This window comes from Aspergillus ambiguus (genome assembly GCF_047715705.1).
Source record: "Aspergillus ambiguus strain CBS 117.58 unplaced genomic scaffold BDV59scaffold_21, whole genome shotgun sequence".
NCBI lineage: Eukaryota > Fungi > Ascomycota > Eurotiomycetes > Eurotiales > Aspergillaceae > Aspergillus > Aspergillus ambiguus.
Window position 1 is genome coordinate 241,929 of NW_027395534.1, and position 16,762 is coordinate 258,690.

Below are 16,762 nucleotides of genomic sequence, written 5' to 3' on the forward strand. Positions count from 1 at the left end.
TTCTGGTGGCCTGCAGTACCATCATTATTGAGATTCACTGTTCATGCCCAGCCTTCGTTTTCTGGATCTTCGCCCCTCGGAAGATATCATGGAACGAACCTCGCCAGTATGACCCAGCCGAATTCACCAGCCAATTCATTAGGCAATCATGAAAATATCAGATTTCTCGAGGGACAGAGGCCTTCAGGCCCACCTCATATCTATCAACTTCAATATTTCTAGACGGAAATCAACTCGCCTTTCAGGGCTTTCGGGGACGCAGTACCGAGTACTGAACCGGCTCTGTCAGGGTCCGAAAAATTCCCACCGTGGCGGTGGCAGACAGATTCCCCACAGACCCTTGCGGTAGCGATGATGGGGCATCTCCGCTTGACATCCCTCGAATCATGCTGCAAACTTGAAAAAAACTGCTGAAGTCAGGCAACTTCGTTCATAGGCCAGGGATTGGTGACAGCGCCGGTGGATCAAACCAACCCATGGTGTTCCTTTTCTTATTATCCTTCTTGGCACATGTATTCGGCGAGGCTTGGAGAAATTTAGCTGCCTCTAGCTGGGGCAGATCGCTATTATTCCGTCGCGTGAAGTCAGGGTTTTCGGTTTTCGGCTCTGCTGCGGAGAAAGCCTGTCTAGGCGTACCATCCCTTGGATCGTCGGCGATGGCAAATATAGAAACATGCGTTGCGACAGGTTATATAACACCGTCCATCCAACCCTTTCACATCGATCTGTCTACAGACTTCACCATCAATCCAGTCCAAACACTGCGAACCATCGCTCTTTCCCGCGCTCCAATTGCACCACAACTCTACTTCCAACTCATACATCTCCCTTGCATCCATCATCGTCATGCGTGTTCACCAGCTGTTGGCTCTCTCCGGTCTCATGCTCATGAGCAACGTCGCTGTCGGCGCAAAGCTGGAGCATGATGACGTCCCCGATCGCTGCTGGAAGGTCTGCGGTCCCGTTGTTGGCATCGCTAACAAGTGCGACGGCATGCACCACGACGACGACAACGCCGAGATTCAGTGCATCTGCAACTGGAACCAGGCTCCCAACCTGATCCCGCTCTGCGAGGCATGCATTGCGGAATATCGCAACAGCACCGACAACGACAGACATGACCAAGATGACCAAGATGACCACGATGATAACGACACTGACCACGACAATGACAATGACGACAATGGTCATGACAATGGTACGCCCTCGGCCTTCTTGAGATAAACACAATCGCTGCACCGCTGGACAAAAGACTAATTCATTCCAGACGCTTATGACATCCTCACCTCCTGCAACCTCTCCACCACCACTTACAACCCAACCGCCGCGACGTCCGCCCTGAGCTCGACCGGTACCTCCCCTAGCACTGCTGATGCGACTCCCACTGGATCAAGCTCCGGCTCTGGCTCTGGATCCTCTACCACCGGCAGCGGTAGCGACGCCCAGACGACCGACAATGCGGCACCTGCTTCTGGCCCCAAGGCTGCGACCATGGCCGCTGTGATGGGTCTTGGTTTCCTTGCCTGGCTGTAATCTACAACGGGAACATCCTTTGAAGGTCCTTTTAAATATTAGTCGAGTATCGATTGATTGTGAACTTTCACGGGTTATGTTACGGGTTATGTTACGTGAGATGGATCTATGTCATATCGCAATTTATACCCTAGAATGAGTAGCATTTTGTCTTTTCTAGAGAATGCTCGACCCCAATAAACGTATATATATCAAGAATGCCCTTGCACTATGCGCCATGTCTAATTCTCATGCTGAACGAAAGACAACCGCTTGTCGACATTGAAGATATGCTTGTTTCGACCAATTTTGCTTCGAGCGACGTGAGTGAACAACAGTTGACATGTGCGATGTGGATGGTCAATAATTGAACATGTTCCTTCGACCTAGGCAAATCTAGACCATTCCTTAATCAAAGGCCTCCATTTGCATGACGCCCTCCTGCACACGGCACAAGATGATGATTGACGACTACCATAACCGGGGAGCTGCATGCCGCAGATGTGCATTCCACTACGCTACAAATTTGATTCCTTGCCGAACTGTTCAAGCTTCTGCCAATTACTTGCACTCCGTCCGGTATGTCCCTTTTGGCAAAGATCTCTCACCCTTAATGCACCAATTGACCTAAGTCCTAGCATCTTCGACTCTCTACCACCCGCAGAATGTTACCAAAACATAGACTGTATCGCGACGACTCCAGCGACAGCAGCTCAACCCTGACGAGTCAAAGGAATGCAGATAAACTCTGGCGCAGGCCCACGGCACGCCGGCACATTCCAGACCAAGGAAGTCAAAAAGACAAAGCGCAGGACAGGCAACGCTGACGAAAGCTTAAGTTCGCGTTGACAGAATGCGCTTTCATCCCAGCAGTGTGTTCGTCCGTCTTGTAGCTGAGAAGCGACCGAGAAAGTCGACGCCGCAAAATCTTCCGCGGGACGCACATTCCAAGAACATACATTTAAAAATGTCCTGTGTTTTCAGGTCCCTCGCATTCCGTCTGCAGCCGTTGCAGTAGCGCGTTGCGCAGCGGATTCCCGGCGTTCGGGCGCTTCGTTTGGTTGGGATAGCACGATGCAAGGCTCTAGAAGAGGTAAAGGAATCTGATACCCGTGGTTCATCAGTATCCCTTGCATATCTCTATCCAGGTCATGTCATACGAGATGCAAGAAGTACGGATTGCTACTCATAAAGATGGAGCTTCTTGTGGACGGCTATGACCTATGGCGTGGGTAGATGTTATCAATGGTTCAAGGGATCAGGGATTAGCTTGTGGCGGCAAATATTATCATTTGGTAAAGGTCGAGTATAGATACGTAGGTGTACGGAGTAGAGGAGATAAAATTTTACCATAGATACGTTGATTTCGAAAGACGAGATGAGATGTTTGACTTCATCTGAGGCTTACCTGAGTGTTTAGGGGCCGCAGTAGGCAGTGGCGCATTTGTGTATTAACACATGAGACGATCTGGTTCGGACGAATATTACCCTCAAACAGACCACGACATCGAAACAAACCTGTCCAATAGACGGATAAACCAGTTGCAGCTGCAGGCGGATGTCTTGGATGTATGGCGTACAGCGGGCTGCCGAATCAGTTGCAACGGATGTTGTCACTTGCAGCGTTGCCACATATGGAGCGCTGCCAGTGATCTTCTATCTTTAGGTAATTGGGTTAGGTTTCCGGGTGCTAATATTTATATGTCCAGGAAACAGGGAGACCGCGAGGACCGTCCTGAACCACCCCTCTGGTTGAGAGCCATTTATCAGATTTGTCATATGGGCGTAGCCACCACCAAGTGGGCTGCATGCATAGATGTACTCCGAAGCAGGTCAAGTGAGACTCCTCACCTGAGACTCGGCAACTCACGAAGATCACGCAGCAACGGAGATGATGGGCGTGCTCCTGTTGCGAGAATTACAGCGTAATTATTGCGAGGCGAAGGGGCGAATCCAGAGCGACTCATCTCCCTCCACTCGAGAGCTTCTTGGTGTCTTCCAATCCCCATTTCTATTTCCCTGTCCCCATCCATGAGGGCCACTATTTGTCGTGGGAATGAACTAAGAATGTTCTATAGGGGCGCTTAGGATTTTAGTTCACGCCGGGATCGCCCAAGCATGCCCCCCCGAGCCACGCTATGGGGGGTAAGAGACTAGGCAGGGAGGGAGTGCTAAGTTAGCAACAGGGCGGCCATGAAGCATGCATCCGCATATAAGTAAGTTCTCCGTCGGGTCGGTAGCCACAGTCGTCGATATTACCCGCAGGGGGGCAGTTTTTACGGCGGCAGATGACACCTGCGCCAGCCTGCTGGTGAAGGAAGAAATTGGCAGGGTATGATCATGGGCACCCTTTCCGGAGCCGAATCTGACGTCTCCATCGAACAGATTCTGGTGACACTCTGGTGGGTTCTAGCGTGGGTGTTAATACTAAACCGCCGATACTTGGCTTCCCCATCGGGGAGCTTTCGTGGAGACTCCCATTTCACCCTTTTCGCCCCTCAGGCCTCTGGGTGATTTCAGGGGAGATTGACTCCTCGTGGCTATGATTCGTCGGAAGCTAGTCACCAATATTGACGTTACGGTCTGAATTGTGCCGACCAAGGGGTTGTTCATCTCGGCGTAGGGAGTATCGGATGATCTCGAAGTGCGTGTCAAGTAGAGAGCGGGGAACAGTCGCAATACGGCGTCCATCGCAGTGAAAGCGACGACCAAAACAATAGTAAGACGAGGGTATTTGCAGGGAAAAATTCGAACCAGCGTCTTACGAATATGACAATCCCTTGTGTCAGAGGAAAGTAAGGAGTTGTAACCGCATCCCCTGGCCCGAAGCCATACATACCTACGACGTACGGATGAAATATTCAGATTACCTATATACTTCGTATCCGAATCGGAACAACGAGGATGACAGCATACTCTGTACCTCCGTCCTTTGTTTGTCAAAGGACCCAAAGAAGAGGGAGGTGAACAGCTCCTGTGGACACGGAAGCTCCCAGTTCGGGAGGTGATGAATTTAATATGGAACCCACCAGGCGGATCCCAACCCACCTCTTCATCCGAATGGGCACCGTCAAAACAGGCACCGTTCGGGAGAGCCAACAGGAGTCAAGTCCGGTACTAGTGGCTTATGGAAAAGGGAGTCAAACGAGAAGAATGATGGCCCGTGATAGCCGGAACAGACCCAGAGTCGGCAGGAGGATTGGATCTTCATGGCGGCGTGAGGGAATTCCCGTTCCTACCACACTAAGAATCTCTCCGGTGGTCAACTAGTTCGTTCGATCCCCGTGCTTGGAGGGAGGAAAGAGGGGAAGATGCCCAGGCGGGGGATGAGCAGAAAGGTTGATGGTGTCGGGAGTAGGGGGGAATATTTCAAGATTTCGTCCTGAAACAACCGATGAAGTTGTTGCTAATCAGAGTACGTAGGCGGCAGTCTTCCAGGACGGACTAGTTCTGGCTATGGGAGGTAGTCCTTGGGGGGGGCGAAGATGAGGGCATCAGGAGGCCAGAACAAGGAACCAAAAGGTCCTCCAATAATACGGAGTCACTGCGGAGTGGGAAGTACAGGGGAAAGGGGAGTTACTCAACTATGCACATCAACTGATGGCGAATTCATACCTATCGAACCCCCATGCAGCCAGATTCGAATGTGATGTGATGGTTTCTTTTTCCCCTCCCAAAATTGATCCTATTTCTGAAACCTGAGAATTTCTCTACGAGCAAAAGTACGAGTGGTGTCGACCGACTGCGTAGGCCAGAAGAAGACGCTCCCCTTTTTGGTTTTTTTTTATTATTGAATCGTGCCCACTCCCCAACCTTTTTCAGATACGCTGCCTCCGCCACTAAGGAGAACGAGGAGGAATTTAAGATTACCCAAAATTAAAAATAACATGAAAATTAAGACGAAAGGAAAATAAACAGAGGGGAAGGAATCCAGGGGATTGGCGTCATTCTTGTTAGGGTATTAGTGAGACTATTATTCCTGTCACTTGGAAAAGCGAACCCACTCGAGACTCCTGAGTATACTACGACGTAGACATCGGAGGGAAATCCACCTGATTTCATCGATCATATAAGAAGACACACCGTCGTCCCAACCACGGGAAACGCACGAACATAACCGCCACTAGTGAGGAGAATTCTCTGGATCGGTTTCGATCTTCCCGTGTCCATTGATTGACTGTCATTTTTATTGGAGGCAGATACCAATCCTCGAGAGGTCAGTAGTACGCAGTCTCCAATCCCTCTTCTATCGGTATGTTTTCCAGTGTTGACTGTTGGCAGCCATACCACTGTGTACCGTCCTCCGTGCCTACTCCGTACCTCTTAAGTACTGCGTACTGTTTCTGCGGACGGAGCACCCGAGCTAAACCCGTTTGGGCGCCCCACGAACGTCTCCCGGACCACCACCATTTGCCTGTTACTTGACTCGGCTCTTCTCTTCCTCTTCCTCTTCTCCCTCTTCTTCTTCCTCTTCTTCTCCCCTTCTTCTCTTCCTCTCCAACCTTCTCCCCTCTTCCCCCCTCTTCCCCCTCCCCCCCATCTCATCTTGATTCTTCGGGTCTTCCCATCTCTGGGTCGTCCTGATTCTCTTCTTTCACGTCCTCTTTTCCCTTCCCTTTCCTCCCTAATCTTTCCGAGGGGGGTTCCGGTTTGATGATTGATATCATCCGTCACGACCTCTTCACTGTTTGATATTCTTCTTTTTTTCATCTTTTTTTGCTTCTTTTCTTTTCTCCCTTCTTGGATTCTCCAACCAGCCGATCCGAGAAAAACACGAGTGTCCGATTTTACGCTGGAGGATACGCCCACACGGACCATTGATGACCCCCCGTCTCCCTCACGAGACCATTAATTCTCATCTGTGATATTTTTGCATTCACCCTGTGGATTCCGGTCCCTCTCGGATTCTCGGTGATTGGATATATTGCTTTCGCTCTGTCTGGTTCTCCTCGTCAACTACCAGACATCGACCACCCCTTTCCGTCGCAAATTCCTTTTTTCCCCCCCTCCAAAAAGGTCAAGATCCCGCACGCTTCGATCCCCACCACCACCACCGTCCAGCATTTGATCTCTCTGCGCCAGTACGGTTGCTCCTATGTTTTGAGAAGTCCGCGCTACCTACGATCGGGATATTGAATCGGGTTCTGTTGTTGTGGTGGATTTTCTGTGCCCACATTCCTCGGTCTGCCTCGTCCGCTGAGTTCCGCTCGTCTCAGTCGCCATGAGTTATCAACAAGCGCAGGAGATGTATCATGATAATTCCTCCGCACGGTCGCCGGGTTCCCAGCGTCACCAGCAAACTTTGCATCGTCAACCCTCCCGACAGTTCGATGCCTACGGCCCCATGCCCGTCAACCTCTACGATGACCCCATGGCTCGCTATGACACCGGCCGTTTGGAGCGCTTGAACCCATCGCTTCACAACAACTCGTACGCCTATGATCTACCCGGCTCTCAGACCTGGAATCCGAATGGTTTCGGCAACGCTCAGACCCTGGGAGGCATTCGCTCCGCCTCCGCCAGTTTGAAGACTACCTCTCGCCCTGGCCGCGCCGGTCTGCCTACGGTACGTCCCGCCTCGCACTCCCCTCATCCCCTCTCCCGCGCCAATGTGCCTAACGACTATGCACAGACCTGGCTCGACCAACAGCCTGGAATCCCCAGCCCCTTTTCCAACCTCGGTCCAGGGCCCCTCCAAGGCGCCGCAATGCGCTCCGAGCCGACCGGTGCCTCCGAAGCGGACGATGAGTTGATCCCCACTGCCATTGTTATCAAGAACATCCCGTTCGCCGTGAAGAAGGAACAGCTGGTGCAGTTGATGACCGAGCTGAACTTGCCTCTGCCGTACGCCTTCAACTATCACTTTGACAACGGCGTCTTCCGAGGTCTGGCTTTCGCCAACTTCACATCCGCCGAGGAAACCGCGGCGGTGATCGAGGTTCTGAACCACTTTGAACTTCAGGGTCGCAAACTGCGCGTCGAGTACAAGAAGATGCTCCCTCTTCAGGAACGCGAACGTATCGAACGCGAGAAGCGCGAACGCCGTGGCCAGCTGGAGGAACAACATCGGCCGATTGCGACCGCTCAGCTGCAGACGCAGAGCTCAATGTCCTCATTGACTTCGCATATTCCCGCTACGTCTCCCTCTCCCGTCTCCCAGCGGGGTCAGAAGCTCGGTAAGTAGGCTCAAGGTCCGGGTGACGTTTTCTTTCCGTCGTTCTCTGCCCCCACTCGTCTCCCCTTGGATGCTAATCGGTTCCTCTCGTAGTAGAAGTCGACTTGAATGACAGCACCACGCTCTCGTACTATTCCCAGCTGCTTCTGTTCAAGGAAGATCCCAGTCGCGACACTTTGGTGTTCCCTTCCAACCTGTCCCCCGTCCAACGCCGCACTGTGCATACACTTGCCCACAATATGGGCCTGGGGCATGCTTCTCGCGGTTCCGGGGATCAGCGACAGGTCCACGTGTTCAAAGTGGCCCCGGGCACCAATGTGAGTCCTCCGATGTCTTCCATTCCGGCCGCGGTTCCCCCATCGGACTCAGCCCGTCGCGGACTCAACCGTGCGGCTACCATTGATTTCAGTGAAGCGCGCAACGAGGGCCCCGGACCATACAACACTCTTCGTGGACAAGCGTCGGGATTCCTGGGCGTCCTGGACTCCCCCGGCAACTTCGGCAACACCCAGAACCTACGGGCTGCCAAGTCCTTTGCCGATCTACGCTCGTATACTCCATCGCCCGTGCCCTCGTCGGCGAGCTTCCCCGCCGCCTTGCAATCGAACGGCGCGCGCCTTCAGCAATATGACGGAACCACCAGCGGGGCCTCGAACACCCCGACTTTGACGCCCGCGCCGTCCGGATCGTCTCTTGGAATGCAGCGTGACGACAACTTGCTGATGAACAGCCTGAGCAGCCTGTCTCTGGGGACGGGAATCGGAGGGCCCAATGCGAGCCCGAGGAGATTGCGCAGTATGTTCTCTTGGGAACAGCCGGAAAGTCAGTCTTCCAGTGCTGGACCTATTGGTAGTAACCGATCCATCGGAGTTGGGTTTGACGGTCAGACACAGGAGCGCATGCCAATTAGGCAGCCGAGAGGCCCCCTGCCCGAAAAGGGCCCTGGTTTCCGACGCCAGAACGGACACCAGCCGCGTGGCAGCGATGAATTACGCACCAACTCCGGGGTCGAGATAATTGTGGAGTAACAACCTTTATGATGGGTGATGAAGACGACGAAACTTGTTAGATTGCTTTGCCGCAAGCCGCATACGACTCTTATATCACGAGGCCCTGATCCTGTACTGCGATTACTGGCTTACGATTCGATGAGGGATGACGAGATGACACTCCACCAAGAGAACCCAACAAAAGAAAATTTTTTCTCTGATCTAGCCAAGTTTTAGACGTTATTATGGGGCAGCCCAACAGGCACGCTATTTGAACAGACGCTTTATATGTTTTTATGCTTCTCGGGCGACATGGCAACAAAAAAATCCCACAAAAAAAGACAACTCTTCCAACGTTTGAGACGCCGGGCGCCTTGCATGCAGAAGGAACAATCATCTATTTATACTCTTATTTTTTGCTTTTATTTTCGAGCAGTGTCTGTCGGCGGAAAGCACAACAAAATTATCCAAACCTACAAGAAGACTACGATGGACGACAAAAAAGAATACCGATGTCTTGTTACTATGGCAAGAGAAACGACATACCAGCATTTGCATATTATCTGGCTTTTGTATATGGGGCGATTGCATTGCTTTTTAATGTTTTTTTCTTTTCTTTTTCTTTTTGCCCTGTTTCAATCTCGACCATCCGGCGGTTTCCATTTCATTCTTCGGGGAGTTCGACCTTGTCCTGGCTGGGTATCCATCTATTCACAATGCATTGGTCGAGAAGAGCCGATCATGCATGGGGATTGTGGCGGACCTTTGCGTTGCAACGTGGGATAGCCGAGTGGGCCGTGTCTTTTTCTTTTGCTCTCGATATGGTCCTCTCACGCAAGGTTGGCTTTCATTTACTTCCTCTCGAGCTTGCACTCAGGTGTCTTGTTTATTGCCTGCTACTTCTAATGGTCCATCGATACCAGCAGGGCCCCTCCTGTTTGAGATATTATTCCTTTTATTGCTCTAGGAATCGTCTTTAGTTCTTATCTCTCTTCTCAGGATCGCTAGGAAATGTATGTTCTATATGATGTTGACTTGGGTTCAGTCGAATGTATGCTCTATGTATATGGCGCCAAACGCGTAACACCTTTCATCCCTTGCGGATTGTGGGCATTCCGGAGGGGGGTCAGTATTATATATATGCATCCGGTGTATTCACTTCATGTACCTATCTCCAACCAATGGCTGCACTTATAGTGAAGCAAGTTCAGGGATATATTTTTAATCGCACGGCCTAAGACTACTGCGTAAAGGCCGACCCAACATGGGATCGGAACTACCTGTAACTACCTTACACATGGACGATTTGGTGTTTTATCAGTCATATTAAAGCAGACAAGCCTACTGATACAATACGCGTCAATAAAAAGGCATAGCGGATAAGTCACGAAGCACTCAACACCGTCGATCAACTAGAAACGCACACCGCAAGCAGCATAAAATAAAAAGAAACGAAAAAAAAAGAATCCAGGAATATAGAACCCGTTCCCCACTACCGAGATATCCTCTTTTTTACCCATTACAGCGCCCTGGTAACTCGAGACAAACGGTATAAACGGAGCATATAAGCGGAGAAAGCAGACTCAAAAAAGCATAAAAAGGAGCATAACCATTGGGAATAGAGGAAAGAGTTCGTGTCGAGCTGCAACATCAGGGAGCGGAGAAAGGGGGATCAACGTCAAATGGAAATGTCGATGGAAAATAGGAGTTGGAGAGTCCGTCTTGCGAGTCCCTTCTTTTTTTTTTTTTTCATATTATTTCTTTCTTTCGGTTTTCCGATCTGGTCGTTGCCCGCCCCTTCTCACTCTGAACCTATCGATTTGAACCAGTCATCAAGGTCGTTCGTCGCAGCAGACAATTCTCGATCGTCATCTTAAAACGCCGTAATCGTGGGGGTATCCGCCGTAAATTAGGAATCGCTCTTGCCCTTCTTCTTCTGCTCCACCTTGAGCAGCAGAGCACGGTTGATGCGCGGCAAGACACCACCGAACGCGATGGTGGCGCGGATCAGGGTATCGAGCTCTTCGTCTCCGCGGATGGCGAGCTGCAGGTGACGAGGAGTGATACGCTTGACCTTCAGATCCTTGGCGGCGTTTCCGGCCAGTTCGAGGACTTCGGCGGTCAGGTATTCAAGGACAGCAGTGACATAGACAGCAGCTAGTGGGAGGACTTGTCAGCGGGGGAGTGCGTGGGTTGTGAGTTGGGAGGTGCTTACCCTTTGCGCCGACGCGCATCTTGTTCTGCGTGTTGTTCTTCAGGAAACGCTTGACACGACCGCAGGGGAACTGTAGGGTTGGGAGTTAGCATTCCGTCGTGGCCAGAGTGATGGAGGAAGAAGTCTGGGGGAGCCATCCGGGTGCGCCCGGCATGCGAGCATCACCACCAGGCGGGAGATTTTACGACACATGGAACAAGTGGCGAACAGATGGGTGGGATGGACGCGTGCTGGAAAGGGGCAGGATTGGGAAGAGAGACGGCAGGAGAGTGATCAAGCTCGGGCAGAACATCCTCAGGTGGTCGCGACACGATGAAAGCAAGACGGGCAGATGCGATGGCGGGAGGCAAATAGCACAGAAGAGGCGTATACTAACCTGCAGACCAGCCTTTGCGCTGTGGGACTTCTGAGTCTTCCCCGCAGAGTCCTTGGAACCGGCCTTTCCACCGATCGACTTTCCCTTTCCGCCAGGCATCGTGAATAGCGTGGAGATTTAGAGTCGCAGAGGTGAAAATGTCGCGTCAATACGGGTATGAAGGGGATAGAACGCGATGGTGGGCGATGAGGCGAACCGATAGACTTGACACACGCGTGTTGTTGATGGATGAAGGAGTCAGAAATGTCAAAGCCATCCTGGTCGCTAAAGACGGCGTCGAACGTGGAACGGCGCTAGTCCAGATTCGGAAGCCGAAACACCTCAACCACCACCAAGGCTTCGAGGTCGAGGGGTGGCCGTCGCTGCCGCCACGGGGACCAGGGTAAGTCGGAGTTTCTCACAGGGTGGAGGAGAGGCCATCGGGAAGATGGAGCACTCGACAAGATACCCACAAAGGAACAGTGCCTGTCTGTCAGGGTGACCTGAAGAGTCCCGGCCGCATAGCTGGGAAGAGTTGCCCAGCAATGCTGCGGAGGCAGGCCATATTGAAAGTCAAGAGTATGTATCTCTCTGATTCGTGTCCGCTGAGAGGGTCACTCGGGAGTATCAATTCGGGTAGAATCTCGCTGTGCGGCAAAGTTGCCCTCACAACATACTTGGCTGCTGGTGTGGTGTGCAGTAGAGGGCGCTCAAGCGTCATGATTCTGGGATGTTACATAATCCAGACAGGTGAACTAACTAATGCCTCAGGCATAAACAATCTCTTTCTGGAAGGCGCTGGAATGTTGCTCTTTATCATTTATCGCCGCCCACGCCAAGCCACCATCGAAGGGTTTTCCTCACGTGACACCGCCGCTATCAGGACAGTTGTCCGACTTCCCCAGGGCTCGGTTGTGTGCGCGCGTGTCCGTCCTGACTTTCCCCCGTCATTCCCTTTCAACCGGTCAATTGCGCGTGTTCCTGGCAAGGATCAACCTCCAACCATCCGTCAATATGGTGTCTCCTCAAGTGTATGTCCATCCGTTGATTCTCCGGGTGGAAGTCGGAGAACCGTGCCTCCCCAAACAAACCTCACTACAGGTAACAGATGGTGTACATTATGACTGACCACCAATCTCCTACAGAACCAACCTGGCCATCATCGTGGTGATGATGCAGCTGGCCAAGAAGATCCCTTTTGACGACCCGGACGTCCTTTTTGTTGTCCGTTGCATGTACGTCGCATCCAACGTGATCATCTTGAGTCTGTACCTCTTTACACAGTCCAAGATCAATAGCAAGAAGGGTTTGTCTCCCCCGTTCTATCTGCTACCGCCACTGGATCTTCCAACTAACCACCTCTGGTATCCCAGACTTGACGACCCTGAAGTACGTCGAGCCGGCTCCCCTGGGCAGCGGCGAGGAGCCCCGTCCGGTGACAACCACCAACATGGACTACGACAAGGGTCAGCTGCGCCAGCTGATTAAGGGCCAGCTGATGGGCGTGGGCATGATGGGCGTGATGCACCTGTACTTCAAGTACACCAACCCTCTCCTCATCCAGTCGATCATCCCCCTCAAGAGCGCCGTCGAGTCGAACCTGGTCAAGATCCACGTCTTCGGCAAGCCGGCCACCGGTGACCTCCAGCGTCCGTTCAAGGCAGCCAACAGCTTCATGAACCAGGGCCAGGTCAAGAGCGACAAGGCCTCGGTCGAGAACGCCGAGAAGAACTGGCGCGGTGGTGTGAAGGAGGAGTAAATCCGTCCGCTCGAAGTTGAGACTCGCGCATGGTGCTTGTGCCTGGGGGAACCGCATCTCGTTTGTTGTATTATGTTATGACCGCGGTGTCTCGCGGGTGGGTCGAACCATGTCATGCATCTACATCTTGGATTTTTGGTCACCGTGTTACTTGGATGGGTTGGATTATGGCCATGGTGAGGGAATCTAGACTCGGTTCTGTCCATACTGTCAATATTAGTGATAATGCATTATTGAGCTGTTAATTTCATAACTGTTGGCCACTCCGGGGATGGGTAGATGTTGCCACCGAGTGGTATGTCGCTGGGTGGGAGACCTGTCGAATGGGATGAAAGCAAAGCAGAACGAGGTGACCGCTAGGTTGAATCCTGGTGAGGTATGTTTAGAATTGTGCCACCGTTATGCAAGCATGGCCTGACGAGAGGTCGTTCACCGTCCTGATTATTTATTATAATTTTTATTGTTATTAGAACGTTATGCAAGTAATGGATGATTTTTCCAGGCGATCTCTGCTTGATCCCATGTCGACACCACGTGGGGAGCCGGTTGCCGGTAGATAGTGGATGCACTGGTCGTTAATAGGAGTCGGAATAAGATAAGAGACGCAAGGATGACTCAAGATACCATCGCCATCTCTTTCCGGGAGTTCCGGTCAATTGAATGGTGAGTTGGTCTATGCATCCTGCAGGAGCTGAAGCCAACGAGGCGTTGACCGCAATAGTTGATTGATACTCGATATACTCCGAGTATGTTGGGATTAAAAATAGAGATATTGTCCATACACGATGGATAGGGGGAAAAGAAATAAGCAAAATCCAAAATACGAATAAACAAAGACAAATAATTACAAATCCTTCGATTAAAATTCTACCTACGCGTGATCGAAAGAAAAGCATCGAGGACCGCTCCGGTGAGGGTTTCTGGAGTCCGGAGAAGAAAGCAGATCCAGCCCCTCGAAAGCCCCTCGAAAGCCGCTGGACCAAGGTTCTTCCGCCCCGATACTACGGGCCGAAAGCGGCATGGCCGGAAATGCCCCTCCTTCCAGTGGGTGCAGGTGGGATGTTGGATGGTTGACGGAGGAACAGACTAGATCAGACTACGCTGGATGCAGACACGGAGGTATACCAGCCTAGTACACTGCAGATGTTAGGAAGACCCGAGTTCAGTTGCCCAATTCCATTACATCATCGCATACACCACCCCCCGGTTGTTAGGTACACACCCCACTATGATCTCCCCGGTACGACGGGAAAGAAAAGACGGGAGAGAGGGGGAAGGAAGATGAAAGGAATAGCCGTCCGGAAGAGAAGACGATTAGCCTAGGTAGAAGACATCTCCAGTCACTGATTCCGATGAGCTGGCAAAACATTCACGAGATAGACAGAGCGAGTACCCGGGACGATGACGGAGGACGCCTGCTGATTGGCCCGCACGGGCAGTGCCGAAGGAGCAAATATCGTGAGTCTCCTGCTTTGCCCGGTGTATGAAACCGGAAAGGGTTGCTGGGGAGCTGGTCAGCGGCGCAAGCCGGGAACATGACTGAGCTCTGTAGCTTTTGCCCCGTCTGTCCGCCCGGTGTAGAGCCCGCCATTGGACTGGCCCCAACGTGACTGGGTCGTTGCGTCAGTCGACGTCGCTACCCTTTTCTTCCCCCTCCCCCGCTGTTCTCTCTTCTCTTCTTCTTTTCTCTCTTCTCATCTTCATCCTCTTCATCCTCTTCTCGTCCTTCTACTCCCACTACAGTTCCCCAAACTCCATCGTACGTATTCGAGCTCCTCCCCTTCCCTCTATCCCACCCAGCTCACTAACAGCTACCCCGCCAGACTCATCACAATGGCCCCTAAGGTATGGCCTGGGATCATCTCCAATTCGACTCGCTCCTATACTCACCCGTGATTCCAGATTGGTATCAACGGTTTCGGTCGTATTGGCCGCGTTGTAAGTCCCCAATGACCTCATCCTATGAGCTTTCTCGACGCTAACTAACCCCTCCCAGGTCTTCCGTAACGCGTGAGTACCATCCACCTTGCTCCCAACATCCAATTCTCCCGGAATTGGAATGGGATCCTCTCGCCCCGGTCCAATTCTCTAACATCGTCTCCAGCGTCAACCGTGATGACGTTGAGGTTGTTGCTGTCAACGACCCCTTCATCGAGACCCACTATGCTGTACGTTCACTAGCTTCCATTTCGCGCCTCTATAGATTCCCAAAAGACCAGTTCTAACCTCTACCGCAGGCCTACATGCTGAAGTACGACAGCACCCACGGTCAGTTCAAGGGTACCATCGAGACCTACGACCAGGGCCTTGTCGTCAACGGCAAGAAGGTCCGCTTCTACGCTGAGCGTGACCCCGCTGCCATCCCCTGGTCCGAGAACGGCGCTGAGTACATCGTCGAGTCCACCGGTGTCTTCACCACCACCGACAAGGCCTCTGCTCACCTGAAGGGCGGTGCCAAGAAGGTTGTCATCTCTGCTCCTTCCGCTGACGCCCCCATGTTCGTCATGGGTGTCAACAACAACACCTACAAGAAGGACATCAACGTCCTCTCCAACGCCTCTTGCACCACCAACTGCCTGGCTCCCCTCGCCAAGGTTATCAACGACAACTTCGGTATCATTGAGGGTCTGATGACCACTGTCCACTCCTACACCGCTACCCAGAAGGTCGTCGACGCTCCCTCCTCCAAGGACTGGCGTGGTGGCCGTACCGCGGCCCAGAACATCATCCCCAGCTCCACTGGTGCTGCCAAGGCCGTCGGCAAGGTCATCCCCTCCCTCAACGGCAAGCTCACCGGTATGGCCATGCGTGTGCCCACCTCCAACGTCTCCGTGGTCGACCTCACCTGCCGCACCGAGAAGGCCGTCACCTACGACCAGATCAAGCAGGCCATCAAGGCTGCTTCTCAGGGCGAGCTCAAGGGTATGTGGATGAATATGCTATCTATCTCCTGGATCAATGGACTGACCCGCCCTCTCTAGGCATCCTTGGCTACACTGAGGACGACATTGTCTCCTCTGACCTGAACGGCGATGACCACTCCTCCATCTTCGATGCCAAGGCCGGTATTGCCCTTAACGAGCACTTCATCAAGCTTGTTTCCTGGTACGACAACGAGTGGGGTTACTCCCGCCGTGTTGTTGACCTGATCTGTACGCGGCCGACCTTTCTACCACTTCATGCACATGCTAACCTACAAACTAGCCTACATCTCCAAGGTTGATGCCCAGTAGGAATCAGGACGGATTGTGGAATCTCGGAGTCTTTTGTAAAACCGCGTGACTCCCCCGGATGTTCGCCTCATGCTTGGATTCCGGAAGTGCTAGGTCACTGAGAAAGGACGGCGTGTGGAACACCACATGCCCTGTTGACAGGGACCGTGGGGACTTCGCGTTTTAGCATAAAAGCATGATAACGTACTATTTAATGAAATGATACAATGATGTTGCTATGCAGTGAGGTTTAGTAGTAATTCGTAGGGAGAAGCTTTGATGACGTCCACAACTGTTATGTAGGGACATGACTAAGCTATATATATCACTGCACCCTGCATTATATACCGACTTATCGAGCCGTTCCTCTAAAGGACACGGCGCAAGCAGTCACTGAGTCTAATCTGATCACTGGAATATTCCTTTTACTTACACCCCATTTCCCAGCTACCCAGCAAACTCGACTGGAGGCGTTCCTCTGCATGGGCCACGGTCCTCTTGCATGGCAAGTCACGTGGGGCGAAGCTAGGTGAACCACTCGTTTA

At 52.2% G+C, this 16,762-nt stretch overlaps 8 protein-coding genes across 8 annotated transcripts; 4 read left to right on the forward strand and 4 right to left on the reverse strand.

The window, feature by feature from the left end:
- Positions 1 to 3,732: 3,732 nt before the first annotated feature.
- Positions 3,733 to 5,167, reverse strand: BDV59DRAFT_180759 (uncharacterized protein). The gene has a single exon (XM_073690118.1). It carries the CDS (start codon positions 4,201 to 4,203, stop codon positions 3,940 to 3,942), a length of 264 nt encoding a protein of 87 aa, XP_073546831.1. The 5' UTR covers positions 4,204 to 5,167; the 3' UTR covers positions 3,733 to 3,939.
- A 621-nt stretch (positions 5,168 to 5,788) lies between these two features.
- On the reverse strand, positions 5,789 to 6,532 carry BDV59DRAFT_57219 (uncharacterized protein). Its single transcript, XM_073696664.1, has one exon. The coding sequence runs from the start codon at positions 6,328 to 6,330 to the stop codon at positions 5,836 to 5,838; it is 495 nt and encodes a 164-aa protein (XP_073546832.1). The 5' UTR covers positions 6,331 to 6,532; the 3' UTR covers positions 5,789 to 5,835.
- Positions 6,533 to 6,733: 201 nt separating this feature from the next.
- BDV59DRAFT_202965 (putative R3H domain protein) lies at positions 6,734 to 8,715 on the forward strand (the record flags this gene model as incomplete). Its single annotated transcript, XM_073694173.1, has 2 exons — positions 6,734 to 7,688; positions 7,781 to 8,715. The coding sequence occupies 2 exons, from the start codon at positions 6,734 to 6,736 to the stop codon at positions 8,713 to 8,715; spliced, it is 1,890 nt and encodes a 629-aa protein (XP_073546833.1).
- A 70-nt stretch (positions 8,716 to 8,785) lies between these two features.
- On the forward strand, positions 8,786 to 9,731 carry BDV59DRAFT_57221 (uncharacterized protein). The gene has a single exon (XM_073696665.1). It carries the CDS (start codon positions 8,973 to 8,975, stop codon positions 9,654 to 9,656), a length of 684 nt encoding a protein of 227 aa, XP_073546834.1. The 5' UTR covers positions 8,786 to 8,972; the 3' UTR covers positions 9,657 to 9,731.
- Positions 9,732 to 10,585: 854 nt separating this feature from the next.
- Positions 10,586 to 11,366, reverse strand: htz1 (histone H2AZ; the record flags this gene model as incomplete). The annotated part of the gene is made up of 3 exons (XM_073694174.1): positions 10,586 to 10,833; positions 10,892 to 10,961; positions 11,268 to 11,366. The coding sequence occupies 3 exons, from the start codon at positions 11,364 to 11,366 to the stop codon at positions 10,586 to 10,588; spliced, it is 417 nt and encodes a 138-aa protein (XP_073546835.1).
- Positions 11,367 to 12,166: 800 nt separating this feature from the next.
- Positions 12,167 to 13,398, forward strand: BDV59DRAFT_180766 (PHO88 family protein). Its single transcript, XM_073690119.1, has 3 exons — positions 12,167 to 12,277; positions 12,392 to 12,552; positions 12,620 to 13,398. The coding sequence occupies exons 1-3, from the start codon at positions 12,261 to 12,263 to the stop codon at positions 13,003 to 13,005; spliced, it is 564 nt and encodes a 187-aa protein (XP_073546836.1). The 5' UTR covers positions 12,167 to 12,260; the 3' UTR covers positions 13,006 to 13,398.
- Positions 13,399 to 13,418: 20 nt separating this feature from the next.
- BDV59DRAFT_57348 (uncharacterized protein) lies at positions 13,419 to 14,024 on the reverse strand. The gene has a single exon (XM_073696668.1). It carries the CDS (start codon positions 13,899 to 13,901, stop codon positions 13,581 to 13,583), a length of 321 nt encoding a protein of 106 aa, XP_073546837.1. The 5' UTR covers positions 13,902 to 14,024; the 3' UTR covers positions 13,419 to 13,580.
- Positions 14,025 to 14,717: 693 nt separating this feature from the next.
- gpdA (glyceraldehyde 3-phosphate dehydrogenase GpdA) lies at positions 14,718 to 16,331 on the forward strand. The gene is made up of 7 exons (XM_073696666.1): positions 14,718 to 14,850; positions 14,908 to 14,943; positions 15,002 to 15,015; positions 15,110 to 15,173; positions 15,243 to 15,927; positions 15,987 to 16,157; positions 16,210 to 16,331. Exons 1-7 carry the CDS (start codon positions 14,839 to 14,841, stop codon positions 16,236 to 16,238), a joined length of 1,011 nt encoding a protein of 336 aa, XP_073546838.1. The 5' UTR covers positions 14,718 to 14,838; the 3' UTR covers positions 16,239 to 16,331.
- The last annotated feature ends 431 nt before the right edge of the window (positions 16,332 to 16,762 follow it).

What these genes read in the sequence shown, in the direction of transcription:
- BDV59DRAFT_57348 (XM_073696668.1), bottom strand. Translation starts at nt 13,901, where the DNA reads ATGCTTTTCTTTCGATCACGCGTAGGTAGAATTTTAATCGAAGGATTT.
- BDV59DRAFT_180766 (XM_073690119.1), top strand. An exon ending in CAAGATCAATAGCAAGAAGG is followed by an intron (nt 12,553 to 12,619) that starts GTTTGTCTCCCC and finishes CTGGTATCCCAG; the next exon opens with ACTTGACGACCCTGAAGTAC.
- BDV59DRAFT_57219 (XM_073696664.1), bottom strand. Translation starts at nt 6,330, where the DNA reads ATGGTCCGTGTGGGCGTATCCTCCAGCGTAAAATCGGACACTCGTGTT.
- BDV59DRAFT_57221 (XM_073696665.1), top strand. Translation starts at nt 8,973, where the DNA reads ATGCTTCTCGGGCGACATGGCAACAAAAAAATCCCACAAAAAAAGACA.
- gpdA (XM_073696666.1), top strand. An exon ending in TCATCGAGACCCACTATGCT is followed by an intron (nt 15,174 to 15,242) that starts GTACGTTCACTA and finishes CCTCTACCGCAG; the next exon opens with GCCTACATGCTGAAGTACGA. An exon ending in CCGTGTTGTTGACCTGATCT is followed by an intron (nt 16,158 to 16,209) that starts GTACGCGGCCGA and finishes CCTACAAACTAG; the next exon opens with CCTACATCTCCAAGGTTGAT.
- BDV59DRAFT_180759 (XM_073690118.1), bottom strand. Translation starts at nt 4,203, where the DNA reads ATGGACGCCGTATTGCGACTGTTCCCCGCTCTCTACTTGACACGCACT.